General features: G+C 43.6%; 1 protein-coding gene across 1 annotated transcript in view; it reads right to left on the bottom strand.

Annotated features, from left to right (window-relative positions):
• Positions 1-17,464, bottom strand: part of DPYSL5 (dihydropyrimidinase like 5) — a 184,541-nt gene that overhangs the window by 44,503 nt on the left and 122,574 nt on the right. Inside the window, exons 3-6 of the mRNA XM_073625046.1 lie at positions 12,242-12,400; positions 10,214-10,393; positions 9,005-9,073; positions 484-528 (exon numbers count right to left, since the gene is read on the bottom strand). Coding sequence (XP_073481147.1) covers positions 484-528; positions 9,005-9,073; positions 10,214-10,393; positions 12,242-12,400 — 453 coding nt within the window. The remainder of the gene's footprint in view (positions 1-483; positions 529-9,004; positions 9,074-10,213; positions 10,394-12,241; positions 12,401-17,464) is intronic.

The raw sequence follows: 17,464 nt of genomic DNA, 5'->3' as shown, positions 1-17,464 counted from the left end.
GTTTTATAAGGCTTTCCATGTACTCCACCAGTAATTTACACTAATTATTTCAGGGGAAGGTGAGTTAATTTCTCCATTGAACTCAAGCAACCAATTTTTAAGAGTTCAATTCCCCATTGAACTTTTTATAAACACAAGTATGATGAGGTGGAATAGAGTAAACCGAGGCAAAATGAAAAGCAGTTATATAGGCAATCTTTATAAATAGGCCCCTCATCAAATCCGGGTCACAGGCAAGCATGTGGGACACAAGCAACAGCATGCAGGACTCCGGCCACAGCACATGGGTCATAACAAGTGGATCACAGGCCACAGCATGTAGTTTACAGGATGCAGTAAATGGGTCAATGGCCACTACACGTGGGTCACGGGCCACTGCACATGGGGCAGGGGCCATTGCACACGGGTCACACACCACTGCACTCTGGTCACAGGCCACAGCATACAGGTCGCAGATCACAGCACGCAGGTCACAACTCTCACCCTATTAGCAATAGTTATTGCCCTGTGAACGGCCTCCGCTTCCAGCTGTATAGGGAAAAAAAAAGAACACCAATGTAATATCAAACAACTGTTTCACCCTTCTGTGAGCTCATCATGCTTCTCATCGATTATTAAATCAACCTTCCCCCCTCAGTGGCAAGTTGCCCTCCCACTTCCTAAATTGCTGCATAAAAGTATATGTGTGAGATTAGATAATATACTTACCCTTCCCCGACTTCCTGCCGTGGTTCTTAGGTGATGGTGATGTCACCCTGCTTCTGGACAGATCTGGGAGAATGTTGAAAATTCCAAATCTCATGAGAAGATGAGCCTGCACTGTGCTACGATGTCTTCCTGCAGGATTTGGGCTACTTAACATTCCTTGGGATCTCGTCGGCAGAAGGATGACATCACCTAATGCCCTACAGAAGTCGTGAAAGCATATACATACAGAATATGCATCGTTTTGGAGGTTGCACCTTGAATAGGCAGGCCTTGCCACTAGCTAGTAGTAGGTAGTCACGTTGAACTGGCCTTGTTCTGTGTTGCTGAAGAAATCCAAGCAGCACAGATGAGTAATATAGAACAATCTAGTTGAATGTGACTACCTACTAGTAGATATACCATAAACTGAAGAAATGAGCCCCTCCAGACAATACTCCTTGTACTGTAAATACTGTAAATTGTCTGACTGTTCTCATGTCATTTACACTCTAAAAAAAAACAACATAAACACACATGTAATAGCACAAAATAAAACATATTCAAGTGAAGCTCCAAGCAAACTGCTAAATGGGCAGTTATGGAAATATATGCAATGGTGTTCAGCCAGTGTATAGCTCACACACCCCTGACACAAAGGAAGGTGACACCAATATTTCCTTACGCCATCTCTGCAACTTTGTGTGCCAGCGGCCTGCTAGTTCAACGAAAATCAGCATCATTATACTGTTGTTTCTTTGGCTGATTATCAGATAGGAGACACCAGAAGCATCACCACCCTGGCTGTGCAGTGTGGCCGGGGTGTGTTTCAATTGTGTATTTAGATGTTTACAACCAGTTTGTCTTGAAATTAAAACATGAGGAAATTCTGGTCCAGGAGCTGCAAACTCCCAAACTCTCCCCTTTGTTACATGACCAATAACTACTGATAAAGGTCTGAGGATTGCAGGTGACTTTGGAGATGAGGAAATCATGTAATATACAGAATTTTTTTTTAGGAGAGAGAAGTGACAGTGCAGTCACCATTCAATAAGTGATAATACTCTCACTGCTAATTCCACTTTATGGCTTTGATAATACAGGTATTCTGCTTTTCTATCACTAGAGGGTGATATTGCATCTGGAAAAAAATTGCGAATCAGCTCTGGCTCCGCGTGCACCCCCCCAGTGGTCTTAAAGCGGCCGACGTACTATGATGGCAATTTGCCCAGGAGAGCCAAGCTGTCGCAGTATAACTGCGGCGGCTGGTCTTTAAGTGGTTAAACAAGCTGAAGTTAGTTAGAAGCTGATTGGCTACCATACACAACTGCACCAGATCTGAGTGCTCCAGTTGTAGTAAATCAAATCTCCCCCCCCCCAAAAAAAATCATATTTTTAAAGTCTAATAACCTGAAAACTGCCTTTTAATATCTTCCTATGATCCGCAACACACCTGAAATCCGACTGAGAGTGGGCGTGCCAGCAGAGTGAGCTAATTAATTGCTATTGCACCACCAAGTTCTATTAACGCAACAGTGTCTACCTTAAAAAGGACCAGTAAGGAAAGAGTATTTGTAGGAATCTGAACTCCTCAGGCATAAGTGTGTGTGCTGTTATGCCGTGTACACACGGGCGGACTTTTCGACCGGACTGGTCCGATGAACTTTCCGGCGGACTTTCGACGGACTTTTGACGGACTTCCAACTGACTTTTTAACGAACGGACTTGCCTACACACGATCACACCAAAGTCCGACAGATTCGTATGTGATGACGTACACCGGACTAAAATAAAGAAGTTGATAGCCAATAGCTGCCCTAGTGTCGGTTTTTGTCCGTCGGACTAGCATACAGACGAGCGGATTTCTGGGTCCGGCGGAGTTACGAGGTAAAGATTTGAAGCCTGTTCCAAATTTAAAGATTTGAAGCATGTTCCAAATCTAAAGTCCGTCAGATTTTCGACTGGAAAAGTATGCTGAAGGTCCAATGAAGCCCACACACGATCAGATTGTCCGCCGGACTGAGTCCGGCGGACAATCCTATTGGCTACTGCCCCGTTTATAGTCCCGACGTACGTGTTTTACGTCACCGCGTTCAGAACGATTGGATTTTCCAACAACTTTGTGCGACCGTGTGTATGCAAGACAAGTTTGAGCCAACATCCGTTGGAAAAAATCCATGGATTTTTTTGTCTGAATGTCCGATCAATGTCCGACCGTGTGTACGGGGCATAACTGTCCAAGTTTTACCTCTGCACTAAAAATGTTTGATGTGACCGACAGATGTCGAGACGGTAATCCAGTTCTGTCCAGACACATGCCAGCATGTCCTCGGATACTGACTCCACTGCTTCTTTGATGCGTCATCTCAGGTTATTCGGGTCCTGTAGAATGGGGGGAGGGGGACATGCACCAAGTCCTTGGTGTACCCCCACAGAAAGAAGTCTCAGGGTGTTAGGTCTGGCGATCGTAGAGGCCAGAGCAACATTGGTGAATGGTTCTTTTCTGTGCGGCCGATGCAACATTCTGGAAGGGTATCACTCAGCGAACATCCAAGTGGAAACGGGGAGCAGCTCCATCTTGCTGATAGACTAGGTTGGGCAGATCTTCTTCCATCTGTGGTGTAAGCCATTCTGTAATTATGTCCAAAAACTTGTAGCGAGAGTGACAAAAATGGAAAATGCCAATCATCTGTCGTGTCACCAACGCGGGAGCTCACATCAGACATTTGTGCAGAGGTAAAACTTGGACAGTTACAGTGCCTTGAAAAAGTATTCACACCCCTTGAAATTTTACAGATTTTGTCATGTTACAACCAAAAAATAAATTAATTTTTTGGGGATTTTATGTGATAGACCAACACAAAGTGGCACATAATTGTGAAGTGGAAGGAAAATGATAAATGGTTTTCAAATTTTTTTACAAATATATATCTGTTTATACATGTGACCTTGGTGGTATGGATATGTCATTGCCGTCATCCCATATAAAATTGTGAAATATTATATATAACCTCTAACGGGATTTTTAAGGCAATGAAAAATTAGATTTGCTAAAATCAATTTTATTATAAATCAAGAAAGGTTATTCGTATACAATCAAATAAATAGAAAATTCATATTGCTGATATTGCATAGTTATTAAAACCAATTTGGAAGAAAGGGTGATACAGCACACCACTCAATACAGTCACCACAGATGGAAGCCATGGCGTTGAGTGGTGAATTTCCAACGCGTTTCAACCTGTATATTTTAAGTCTTCTTCAGGGAAATGCATCACATTCTAAAAAGTCAAAAATGTCATATTACTATTTATATTATTCTCAGTCAATGTATGCAATGTGCAAAGCTCTGTTACTTACATCCTTCCAGAATATCTCATGGGCAAACAGAGGTTCCCAACAGGGGTGGCAAGCACCAAGTCTTCAAGGATTAGGTATCCTATACCTCCTACAAGACGGCTGGAAATAAGCATTGGTTCCAAATATTTGGTGTATTCAGCATAATGATAGCTGTGTGAAAAAGGGGGGCATAGTTAAACAGGCCAAAAAATGAAAAAAAGGGGAGGGGAAAGGACAGAAATGGAGGGGGAAAGGAGAGGGAGGGGAAAAGGGAGAATATGCGAGGGAGGGCCTGTATAGACCCTCCACTCACACATCTCATCCCCCTTCCTCTGTGCATCTGCACAAAATCCCTCAAACATCCTCCAAATCCCCAATCTACCTCCCTGAAACAAAAAAAAACAAAAACAAAAAAAAAAGTTTGCAAAATTCCTATTTGAAAAAATCAATGAAGTAAATAAAACACTCACTGTTGCCCAGTGTCAAGCAAGAAGTACTCCGAGGATGGTAAGAAGAATGGGGCCACACGTATGCCCTGACGTCCCTCGGTGGTTCCCGAAGGGGGAATGACACCATATTGCCGTCTCTGGCGTCCTTTATGTGGTATGGGCGGGGGCTAGTTGCCGCGCCAGCCAATGGCGCGGCTCACAAGCCCTAACCGCCCCTTGGAATGCCTCAGCGTGGTGACGGTAAACGTCACCACGGAAACTGATGACCCCGCATGCGCGCTACTATCACGTCTGATCCGTGGCGACGCTAAGCGTCACCACGGAGACAGACGGCGCTGGAAGGCAGCGCACGCGCATGCGCCCGCTAAGCGTCACCACGGAGACGGACAACGTTGCAGGGCAACACATGCGTGCCAGGGAGCCTGTATTGCATCCCACACGCATCTCGCAGCGTGAACTGTCAATCCGCTGCCAAAAAAAGCCCATACCAGTGTGAGGTTTTCTCCAGGAAGTGTCCCCACAAGTAAAAAGAGCAAGGTTACTCACAAAATATCCCCTACATGTACCCTTGTGCAGAAGACACTATTACATTGTCTTCACCCTCCCTTTTAATCCGCAAAACGAGGAGGGGGAGAGAAAAGAAGGGTGGAAAGGGGGAAGGAAAAGGGGAGGGATAACGGTGATATTGGGCTAAGTTCAATAATGGAGGAGTTGTATATACAAAAGACCACACAAGTCCCCACATGCACTGAAGCTGGAAAACAGGCAAATGGGGGACTGGGACTAATAACCACCGACACAAGGAGCTCCCTGTCTGAGAAGTACCCAGGCAGGAATTTGAGGGCCCTCGTGTGTATCTAACACGGGGGCCCCCCTGTGCCGGGTAGGGTATAGGATGCAGGGGATATAAAGAGACCCCTGTCTATCTAGATCCAAGGAGACTGGTTCCCCCTACCAAGTAAAACCCAGAGATATCCCAGAAGGACAGCGGGGTGCAGAACCTAAATAGGAACTGCCCCTGATAGTTGATAATGCATAGGACAAAGAAAAAATCATCACATAAATAACATTTGAAAGGGCTTAAATGCCCATATCAGGTGATAGCAATACCTCCACTCAAGGAGAGGACAAAATTATACAAAGTAACCAAAGGAGGAACATTCAGATCATTTGTTAGTTCCTACTAATATTTAATATTAACGAAAAAACCCCCCTAGGAGAAAAATATCTATCTGATGCCTTTTTTTTTTTTTTTTTTTTTTTTTTTCAGGGAGGTAGATTGGGGATTTGGAGGATGTTTGAGGGATTTTGTGCAGATGCACAGAGGAAGGGGGATGAGATGTGTGAGTGGAGGGTCTATACAGGCCCTCCCTCGCATATTCTCCCTTTTCCCCTCCCTCTCCTTTCCCCCTCCATTTCTGTCCTTTCCCCTCCCCTTTTTTTCATTTTTTGGCCTGTTTTAACTATGCTCCCCTTTTTCACACAGCTATCATTATGCTGAATACGCCAAATATTTGGAACCAATGCTTATTTCCAGCCGTCTTGTAGGAGGTATAGGATACCTAATCCTTGAAGACTCCCTGTTGGGAACCTCTGTTTGCCCATGAGATATTCTGGAAGGATGTAAGTAACAGAGCTTTGCACATTGCATACATTGACTGAGAATAATATAAATAGTAATATGACGTTTTTGACTTTTTAGAATGTGATGCATTTCCCTGAAGAAGACTTAAAATATACTTGTTGAAACGCGTTGGAAATTCACCACTCAACGCCACGGCTTACATCTGTGGTGACTGTATTGAGTGGTGTGCTGTATCACCCTTTCTTCCAAATTGGTTTTAATAACTATGCAATATCAGCAATATGAATTTTCTATTTATTTGATTGTATACGAATAACCTTTCTTGATTTATAATAAAATAGATTTTAGCAAATCTAATTTTTCATTGCCTTAAAAATCCCGTTAGAGGTTATATATAATATTTCACAAATATATATCTGAAAAGTGTGGCATGCATTTGTATTCAGCCCCCTTTACTCTGATACCCCTAACTAAAATCTAGTAGAACCAATTGCCTTCAGAATTGACCTAATTAGTAAATAGAGTCCACCTGTGTGTAATTTAATCTCAGTATAAATACAGCTGGTCTGCGAAGCCCTCAGAGGTTTTTTACAGAACCTTAGTAAACAAACAGCATTATGAAGGCCAAGAAACACACTAGCCGGGTCAGGGATAAAGTTGTGGAGAAGTTTAAACCAGGGTTAGGTTATGAAAAAATATCCCAAGCTTTGAACAACTCACGGAACACTGTTCAATCCATCATCCGGAAATGGAAAGAGTATGGTACAACTGCAGACCTACCAATACATGGCCACCTAAATTGAAAGGCTGGGCAAGGAGAGCATTAATCAGAGAAGCAGCCAAGAGGTCCATGGTAACTCTGAAGGAGCTGCAGAGATCCACAGCTCAGGTGTGAGAATCTGTCCACAGGATAACTATTAATCGTGCACTCCACAAATCTGGCCTTTATGGAAGAGTGGCAAGAAGAAAGTCTGAAAGAAAGCCAAAAGAAGTCCCGTTTGCAGTTCACGAGAAGCCATGCGGGGGACACAGCAAACATGTGGAAGAAGGTGCTCTGGTCAGATGAGACCAAAATTGAACTCTTTGGCCTAAAAGCTATGTGTGGAGGAAAATTAACACTGCACATCACCCTGAACACACCATCCCGACCGTGAAACATAGTGATGGCAGAATCATGTTGTGGGGATGCTTTTGTTCAGCAGGGACAGGAAAGCTGGTATATTGATGGGAAGGTGGATGGAGCCAAATACAGGGCAATCTTAGAAGAAAACCTATTAGAGTCTGCAAAAGACTTGAGACTGGGGCGGAGGTTTACTTCCAGCAGGACAACGACCCTAAACATACAGCCAGAGCTACAATGGAATGGATCAGATCAAAGCATATTTATGTGTTAAAATGGCCCAGTCAAAGTGCAGACCTAAATCCAATTGAGAATCCGTGGCAAGACTTGAAAATTGCTGTTCACAGATGTTCTCCATCCAATCTGAGAGAGTTTGAGCTATTTTGCAAAGAAGAATGGGCAAAAATGTCACTCTCTAGATGTGCAAAGCTGGTAGAGACGTCCCCAAAAAGACTTGCAGCTGTAATTGCAGCCAAAGATGGTTCTACAGAGTATTGACTCAGAGTGCGTGCCACACTTTTCACATATTTATTTTGTAAAAAATTTAGAAAACCATTTATCATTATCCTTCCAATTCACAATTATGTATCACCTTGTGTTGGTCTATCACATAAAATCCCAATAAAATACATTTACGTTTTTGGTTGTAACATCACAAAATGTGGAAAATTTCAAGGTGTATGAATACTTTTTCAAGGCAATGTAATACGCCTTTTCATGTTAATACAGTTCTGTTTTGGTCATTCTGTTATGAATAAATCAGCTTCACTTTTACACCTTCTTTTTTAAATCACACTGTATGAATAAGTAAATAAGGTAAAACTGTCAATTAACAAACCGATAGTTTTTAAATTTTCTTTTCCTGACTGCACTTTTGTTAAATTACAGTTTTAGAAGTGTAATAGGTGCATCAATGCTACTACCTCCTATGTAATCCCTCATCCTTCTAGGGAGCAGGTTCCAAATATTCAGTCAATATGAAAAGGGAAAGACTGTCCCCACGAAAATCAGCTAAAACATTATGCTTTATTGATACAGGTGAAAAAAAAACATAAAACCCCCAACGCGTTTCGGCCGACGGGCCTTAATCATGGCTGATTATTGCCCTGATTAAGGCCTGATGGCGGAAACCCGTTGGTTTTTTATGGCTGTTTCTCAACAGTATCAATAAAGCATAATGTTTTAGCCGATTTTTGTGGCGCCAGCCTTTCCCTTTTCATATTGACAGTTCTGACCGGGACAGGGAGGGAATATAAGTTAACAATTGACCATATTTTTGCAAATTTCAATTGCTGACCGGTTCTCTTTAAGGCCCAGGAGCAGCATACCTGCAGAATGATGGCCGCTCATAATCCAATGAGCAGCCAAATTCTGACAAGGGAAGTACAGAGCTGTAGGCAATTGATAGTGGTGCCACTCTCCAGCTATATAGTGTGGCAGGGAGTAAAAATCACAAGGATGCCACACATGAAATACTTTTCCAGTCTTTTACATATGTGAATTTCAACTATGTATTACCGGGGGTGGAGTTCCACTTTAAATCTAAGTAAAATTACACCTATGTGAAGCAGGTGTTTAATATTAGGAACATCAGCAGGGCAAAAGGACCGGGCATACTATACAAGCCCTGAGTACTTCAGTAAAGTTGTTTTGGGCTTGTATAGCATGCCCAATGTCCACAACTGGTTAAGTATGGTAAGTACAAGAATTCACAATGGTAATCTATTGGTCAGATGTTACCACTAAGTTCTGCTATATACACAGGCTTCAGATGTCCTCCTGGCATCAAAGTGGAAGAGACCTGAAAGAGAAGGCATATATGTTTACCTCCTCAGGTCGGCTAATTTCGATGCCCTCTGGGCCACTGATCCCCAGATCCAGAGTCTCCTTGGCACCCTGTAAGAGAAGAGAGGAACTTGTTCATAAAAGCAAACGTCTAATAGGTAAATATTAAAACTTTATTTTTTGTCAGATAACATGAAATCTTAAATATACATATTTTGTACTCTCATTTTCAGCCAGCAGGTGGAGTTCTCAGCTCTGTTCATACGTTTTCCAGACTCCCCTTGTCTGCTTTACTGAAAAAAAAAGCCTGTTTATAGCCATGGAGGAGATATTTAGTGTTCAGTCCAAATCTTTACTGCAGATCATTATGGATTGGAGGGAAACTTGGAAACACACTGCTCTACATGCTATTAAAGGGCACTAAACATTCACACATCAAACAGTTACTGATATGGTGCCTTATGGACCTCAAAAATCTTTCATATGCATCATTGTTCCCAGCTGCGACCATTTTGAGGAGTTCCTACCATCCCTGTACCGAGTTATTGGGTCTGCACACCTGCTGTTCTCATTATGAGGGGCTCCCACCACCCCAGCACTGAATACCCAGAACTGCACACTTGCTAAGTTCACTATGAGGAGTTTCCACCATCCCTGTGCTGGGTTCAGCGGTCTGAACCTCTGCTCTGCCCATTATGAGGGGTTCCCACCATCCCTGCTCAGAATTCCTGGCTCTGCACACCTGCTGCGCCTATTAGGAGGGGTCCCCACCGTTCCTGTGCTGTTTCCAGGTCTGCACACCTGTTGTGCCCAATATGAGGTGTTCTCACCATCCCTGTGCTGAGTTCCTGCGTCTACACATCTTCTGTACCCATTATGGGCAGTTGACAACCATCCCTGTGCTTAGTTCTTGAGTCTGCTCATTATGAGGAATTCCCACCATCCCTGTGCCGAGTTCTCAGGTCTGCACAACCGCCGTCCCCATTATGAGGGGTTCCCACAAACCCTGTGCTGATTTTCCAGGCCTGCACACGTGCTGTGCCCATTAGGAGGGGCCCCTATGTAGGACTAGAGAAGTACAGCAATGTCTGGGTGGAAATGTACTGAGAGGGAAGGCTGTAACCCATGTATACAGGCCCTTTATCTAGTTAGACAACACATAGCCTAGTTTCTAATACTCTATAATTTGGTTCTCTGACATAATCTGGATGATTGCTAATAACTTCAAATTGCCCAATGACAGGTCCTCACCTCAGATACCAGGTCCCCGTTCTCCGCATGGACTCGAGTTACAGCCCCCAGGTCCTTACAGTGTCGGAACACCTGGTAGAGCTCATTGTCCCGCAGCATGTATAAATCCTTGTACGTCATGAACATCTGGAAGGAGTTGACCCCCTTCTCTCGTACTAAGGTCTCCATCTCTGCCTTTACCTGCAGGAAAGAGATACCCAGAGGGAAAAGATGACATACACATGACAAGGGTATAAGTGATTGGTATTAAACCAAACTCTACAAAACAATCACCAAACGACGGAAAATGAGATCATCATGGCAGCCTAGGCATTAGAAGGGAAGATTTCCCAGAGACAAACATGGCAGCTGCCATGCAGATCCACTAATTGATCACTTTAAAAAGGAAGTTTCTGTCTGGTCACTCGTAAGTTCTGTTTCCAGGAAAATTAACCTCCATTGTATAAAGCTGGAGATGCAGCTTCCACTTTAAGAATTTTCAACTACAACAAGGGGTCTGTTTGGAAAATGTGCATAGCTTCTCAGTTGGTGAAACTGGCATGTATATTTGTTCTCTGAGAATAGGAGAAAATGTTATGTTCTCAGGCTATTTCCTTTACAGGTCAAATGTTCATTGTTCAGGAAAATACCATATTTTGGACAATAGATGGCGCTGAAGATAACAGGAATGAAAGTGAAATTAAACCCTATTTTTTTTGTTTTTTTTTTAAATAACAAACATATCATACTTACCTCCTCTGTGCAGTTGGTTTTGCACAGGGTGGCCCTGATCCTCCTCTTCTGGGATCCCTCAGTGGCACTCGTGGCGCCTCCTCTCCTCGAGTGCCCCTTCGGGTCACCCGTGCGGGCACACTCCCATGTCCTGCTGCTGCGTCTATTGACACAGACAGCAGGACTCGGCCACGCCCCCCGCATCATTGGCTTTGATTGACAGCAGCGGGAGCCAATGGCTGCACTGCTATCAATCTATCCAATCAGGACACGAGACACCGGCTAGAACTGGTGTGCTCGTCCCAAGGGCGAGAAAGAACGGGTTCAGGTAAGTAAAACGGGGGGTCTGGGGGCTGCTGCATGACAGAAGGTTTTTCACCTTAATGCATAGGACACATTAAGGTTAAAAAAAACACAAGGGTTTACAACCCCCTTTAAAGGTTAATTAAAAAAATAAAAATATTAAATAAATAAAATGTTATACTTACCTGCTCTGTGAAGTGGTTTTGCACAGAACAGCCCCGATTCTGCTTTTTTCGGGTCCCCCGCCAGCGCTCCTGTCTCCTTTTCTTCAGCCAGTGTCCCCAATGGCAAGCCGCTTGCTCTGGGGACATTGGCATGCTCACTCCTGAGCCCCACTCTATACATCCATGAGACACACAGAGCGGTGGATCGGCCCCGCCCCCCAGTCTCTCCTCATTGGCCTACTGGCTGTGATTAACAGTAGCAGGAGCCAATGGCTCCCACTGCTGTCTCAGCCAATGAGGAATGAGAGACCCGGGAGAAGCTCAGCTCTCGTGCACATCGCTGGATCGAGAGGGAACTCAGGTGTGTATGAGGGGGGCTGGGAGGGCTGCTGCCCGCAGAAGATAGAATGCATGAAGGTAAAAAACCTTGAGCCTTTAAAACCACTTGAAGTATTTGTTTCCTATGATCATCAGCACCATCTAGTGGCCCTAATGCAGTATTTTCCCAAATCACTCAATTTTCATAAATGCAGAACATTCAACCTGTAAAGGAAATAGCCTGAGAACATTCAATTATGCAAAAATACATGCCAGTTTAACCAGACAAATAGCTATGTATTTTTTTTTTTTATATATAAATTATGTATTATATATATATATAAATACACCTCCAAGTTTAAGTTGGCAAAAACTACCGTATATGCCAGCATTCTTTAATATTGTTCAATAAGAGTGCTTTAAAATTTGCAAGCCTTGGTAATACATAGCACAACTAATTTTTCCAAGTTTTTGTGATATATTTTCACTTAAACTCCACTGAATGGCTATTTAACTGTGTGTGCATCTTTACCTTGGGTCCCCACCAGGTGACACCCATGTGCAGAGCGTAGTCACAGCACACTTTGGGGTCGGCAAGGCTCCTGCACTTCTCATACGCGTCCAGCAAGGAGATGTCTTTATCTGGCAGAACATGACCGATGACCATGGTGGTGCCTCCCATCAGTGCTGCCTGTAGGGGTCAGAAGTCAGGACTGGTTAGTGATCCATGATTACAACATTAACATACAGAAAATGGCTATTTGTTTTGCAATATATAATTTTTCATATAACACTTGTAAGAGTTGGAATTACTGCTTCTTTATTCCAGGACAGAACAAGCCTCAGATGCGTTTCTGACTAGTTAGCACAGTCTTGTGGCGTGCTGAGCAATGAGCACATGCCATTGCGAGCATTATGACGGATACCCATTCCGGGGCTGTGTAATACATTGTACAGTCTGCTACATGGCAGCTACATGGACCTATTGTGTACTGCACCCCCCACCAGAGCACACTCGCGGTCATTGGCTGAGAGCGTTGAACGGACGCCGATCGGCAGATGTTTTTCTGACATGCCCCTTCAGCTCAACAGAAACTGGCCGACATTTGGCCCATGTGTGCGACAGCCTGTCCGAGAGAATCCAGACATTCGTCGAAGGGGCATGCCAGAAAAACATCCGCCAATCAGCATCCGATCAGCGCTCTCAGGCAATGGCTGTGTGCACTGACCGGTGTGCTCTGGTGGGGGGGGGGGGGGGGGGGGGAGTATACACTAGCTCAGCTGGAAGATCGCTATACCAACATCAGATGATACAGCAAGCTCCTCCCAAGCACACTGATATGCCCCGTACATACGGTCGGACTTTGTTCGGACATTCTGACAACAAAATCCTAGGATTTTTTCCGACGGATGTTGGCTCAAACTTGTCTTGCATACACACGGTCACACAAAGTTGTCGGAAAATCCGATCGTTCTGAACGCGGTGACGTAAAACACGTACATCGGGACTATAAACGGGGCAGTGGCCAATAGCTTTAATCTCTTTATTTATTCTGAGCATGCGTGGCACTTTGTCCGTCGGATTTGTGTACACACGATCGGAATTTCCGACAACGGATTTTGTTGTCGGAAAATTTTATATCCTGCTCTCAAACTTTGTGTGTCGGAAAATCCGATGGAAAATGTGTGATGGAGCCTACACACGGTCGGAATTTCCGACAACAAGGTCCTATCACACATTTTCCATCGGAAAATCCGACCGTGTGTACGGGGCATTAGTGTGACAGTGCACCAACCATTTGGAGAATTTTTTCCCTTCCATGGAAAAATAATGCACCTAGGCCAAACTTTCCGACAGTTATGGGTGGAAGAACATATAGAGTCACTAAGACTATGGCTTGTTTAACTTTTTTGGGGTGAAAGACGTTATTACAGAGCTAGATAAGACAAATTGCTGAAAACTACAATTCCCAAAATGCACTGTAACTGCAGGCCAAGAGTCAATGCTTGGGTAAAAAGTAGACAAATATCGCTAGTAGTAGCTTTTAACCAAACTCGTTTTGAATACTGAAGACTCACTATTTACCTGAGTGGCTTTCTGAGTTCAAATGAATGTTGGTAAATCATATTCTTGGACAATCAACTAATGCCTTGACACATTCCATGGTGATTGAATTGGGGTGACTGGTTTACCAGAGTGGCTACAAATGTTGGGCTACAGTATGTTCCTGACACTCATTAGAAGTGGCTTGGAGAAGCTACAAAAAACAATTTTCAACATTACAGAACAAGCTCATGTGACTAACTACTACTAGCTGTACCATGATAAATGAGAACTTTCACACACAGTACACAAGCATTACTAGCTATACTATGACCTGGATAAATGAGAACCTTCACACACAGTAGACAACTATTAGAAGCCACTCCTAGCTACACCATAACCTGGATAGATGAGAACCTTCACACACAGTAGACCGTTATTAGAAGCCACTAATAGCTATCCATGACCTGGATAGATGAGAACCTTCACACACAGTACACAAGCATTACTAGCTACACCGTGACCTGGATAGATGAGAACCTTCACACACAGTAGACAAGCATTAGAAGCCACTATTAGCTATACCATGACCTGGATAAATGAGTGCCTTGACACACAGTAGACAAGCATTAGAATCTATATAGTAGTACCCAGAACTGTCCATAACTCTGGTGCTGAAAGTAAAACAGTCTGATTTCTACAGTACAATGTAGTAGTCACATTTAGCAGGACTGGTTCTGTAAAACTGTTTTGAAGATAAGTTAATTACCGAGAAGTTCATCCGAACTGAAGATTGCTTGGAAAAGCTGCGAAACGTCTTCAACATTATAGAACAAGTCCAACTGAATGTCACTAATTAGATATACCATGACTTGAAGAGTGGAGAAAAAAAAAGCTTCTGGTTCGTTCACAGTTCCAATTTAAAGAACAGGTTTACTTTCTCCAAAACCCTGTTTAACCCACTCACAGGGCAGATGCTCAATAGTGTTTAGGTCTGGAGACATGCTTGGCCAGTCAATCACCTTTACCCTCAGCTTCTTTAGCAAGGCAGTGGCCGTCTTGGAGGTGTGTTTGGGGTCGGTATCATGTTGGAATGCTGCCCTGGGGCCCAGTCTCTGAAAGGAGGGGATCATGCTCTGCTCTGGGACGACAGCCATACAGACCAATTTGATGCAGTGTGCAGTGTATGGTCTGACAGGCTGACCCCCCACCCCTTCAACCTATGCATCAATGCTGGCGGCACTTATATATCTATTTCCCAAACACAACCTCTGGGTATGACGCTGACCAACGTGCATTCAACTTCTTTGATCGACTATGGTGTGGCCTGTTCTAAGTGGAACCTGTCCTGTTATACCGTGGTATGGTCTTGGCCACCGTGCTGCAGCTCAGTTTTAGGGTCTTGGCAATCTTCTTATAGTCTAGGCCATCTTTATGTAGAGCAACAAATCTTTTTTTCAGATCCTCATAGAGTTCTTTGCTATGAGGTGCCATGTTGAACTTCAAGTGACCAGTGTGAGAGAGTGAGAGCAGTAACACCAAATGTAACACACCTGCTCCCCATTCACACCTGAGACCTTGTAACACGAATGAGTCACATGACACCGGGGAGGGAAAATGGCTAATTGGGTCCAATGTGAACATTTTCACTTAGGGGTGTACTCACTTTTGTTGCCAGAGGTTTACACATTAATGGCTTTGTGTTGAGTTATTTTGAGGGGACAGAAAATGTACACTGTTATACAAGCTGTACACTCACTACTTTACATTGTAGCAAAGTGTCATTTCTTCAGTGTTGTCACATGAAAAGATATAATAAAATATTTACAAAAATATGAGGGGGGAACTCACTTTTGTGAGATACTGTATGGGGTGATATACTGCAGGGGATTTGAACAGCTGGGAATTAGTGTGCACAGAGGCGTTGTGGTGCAAATTTTGCTTCCAGAGCTGCTAATCTTCATTCTGTCATCTGGAGCTATTTGCTGGTAGTGCAGGCAATTTCATAGATCGAGCGAACTTACTCCCAAAACAGCACTGCATTGTTTGATGGTTTTCACAGGCTAGATAGGGACAATTTATTACCCTAATAGTGACAGAAGGTGGAAAGTAACTTTGACACACATAAACATGTAAATAAACTTTGGGACTTGCCAAAAAAAAATAATTGCACAGAAACTTTGGTAGAGAAGGGGTAAAGTTTTCTTAATCCTTAAAGCCCATCTCCGGCAAAAAAGTTTTCCCTTGCAGTAGGGCTGTGCCCAAACTGCACGGCTTAAATGCTAATTTTTCGCTAAGTGAGAAGAGAAAAAAATAGACATACTTACACAATCCTCCCAGCACAAAATTGGTCCGGCACACCCATGCTCCAGGGACCTTGAGTTATGGACTGTTCCTGACATCATCAAGCCCAGAGCAGGCTCCATGACCAGGAACAGTCCACCGCTGGGCCATGGCGGAGCACCATTTTCTGATGGAGCGAAGGATTGAGTGAGTATAGGCTTTCTCCTTACCTCTAGACAAAAGGAGCAGTTGACCCGTGCAGTGCGGGCACAGCCCCACTGCATGGCAAAACATTTTTTTAGTGCCTGGAGTTGGGCTTTAGAACCTCATTTACACTTGCAGCCAGGGGGTAGTAAAAACATATAGTAAAACATATAGTAAAACCATTCCCTGACTGCCCCACCTTAACTTAACGTAGACAAAGAGTTTGGTACACTTGCCAGGGCCGTGGCAAAATTTATACCACAGGTCACATACGGCGGGCAGTACTGCTGCCAAACACAACCCATTAGAGTGAATAGGGCCACGCCACCACCCTACAATCGTGTGTACTGCATTCAGTTGCATCACAGTGCTATGGCCTTTCAAGGATTAAATGCCCCCTGAATAGCGACAGCCAGAAAGCGTAAACGAGACCTAAATGAGTTACCTTACTCTGTGGTGGAGGCGGAAGTTCAAATTCACTATTACAATTCTGAGCCTAGACAAAATCAGGATTACACATGTTTGTGCTTCAGCAACCATGACCCTGGGACCCTTACTCCTCAGCCAGAAGTCTCAGGAACCTCTACTAGGACTTAAACATCCCAGGTGCCACTTTGAGGTGTCTGATGCTATGGCTCTACAGATGTCTACAACAGAATTTACATTATACACAGGAATGGGGAAAGAATGTGATCTCTCAATGATACTGACTGTGAAATCATTGTTGGTATGAAACAGGCTGGTTGGAGTATTTTTTATCTGCTGATCTCCTGGGATTTTCACATACAGTTCTCTAGAGTTTACTGAGAACATTGAACATAGCATAAAACTCTCAGTGGGCTATCACTTCTATAGAGACTCTATCATTTCTATAGAGACCCTATCACTCATACAGAGACCGTATCACTTTTTTACAGACTCTATCACTCGTACAGAGACCCTTTTACTCCTACAGAGGCCCCCTCAATTCTACAAAGACCCTATCACTTCTATAGAGACCCCATCACTTCTATAGAGACCCTATCACTTCTACAGAGACCCTATCACTTCTACAGAGACCCTATCACTTCCATAGAGACCCTATCACTTCCATAGACACTCTATCACTTCCAGACTTTATCATTTCTATAGAGACCCTATCACTCCTACAGAGAACCTTTCACTTCTATATAGACTCTATCACCTCTATAGAGACTTTATCACTCATACAGAAACCCTGTCCCT

This window comes from Aquarana catesbeiana, linkage group LG04 (assembly GCF_042186555.1).
Source record: "Aquarana catesbeiana isolate 2022-GZ linkage group LG04, ASM4218655v1, whole genome shotgun sequence".
Lineage (NCBI taxonomy): Eukaryota > Metazoa > Chordata > Amphibia > Anura > Ranidae > Aquarana > Aquarana catesbeiana.
This window is presented reverse-complemented; position numbering and strand designations above follow the sequence as displayed.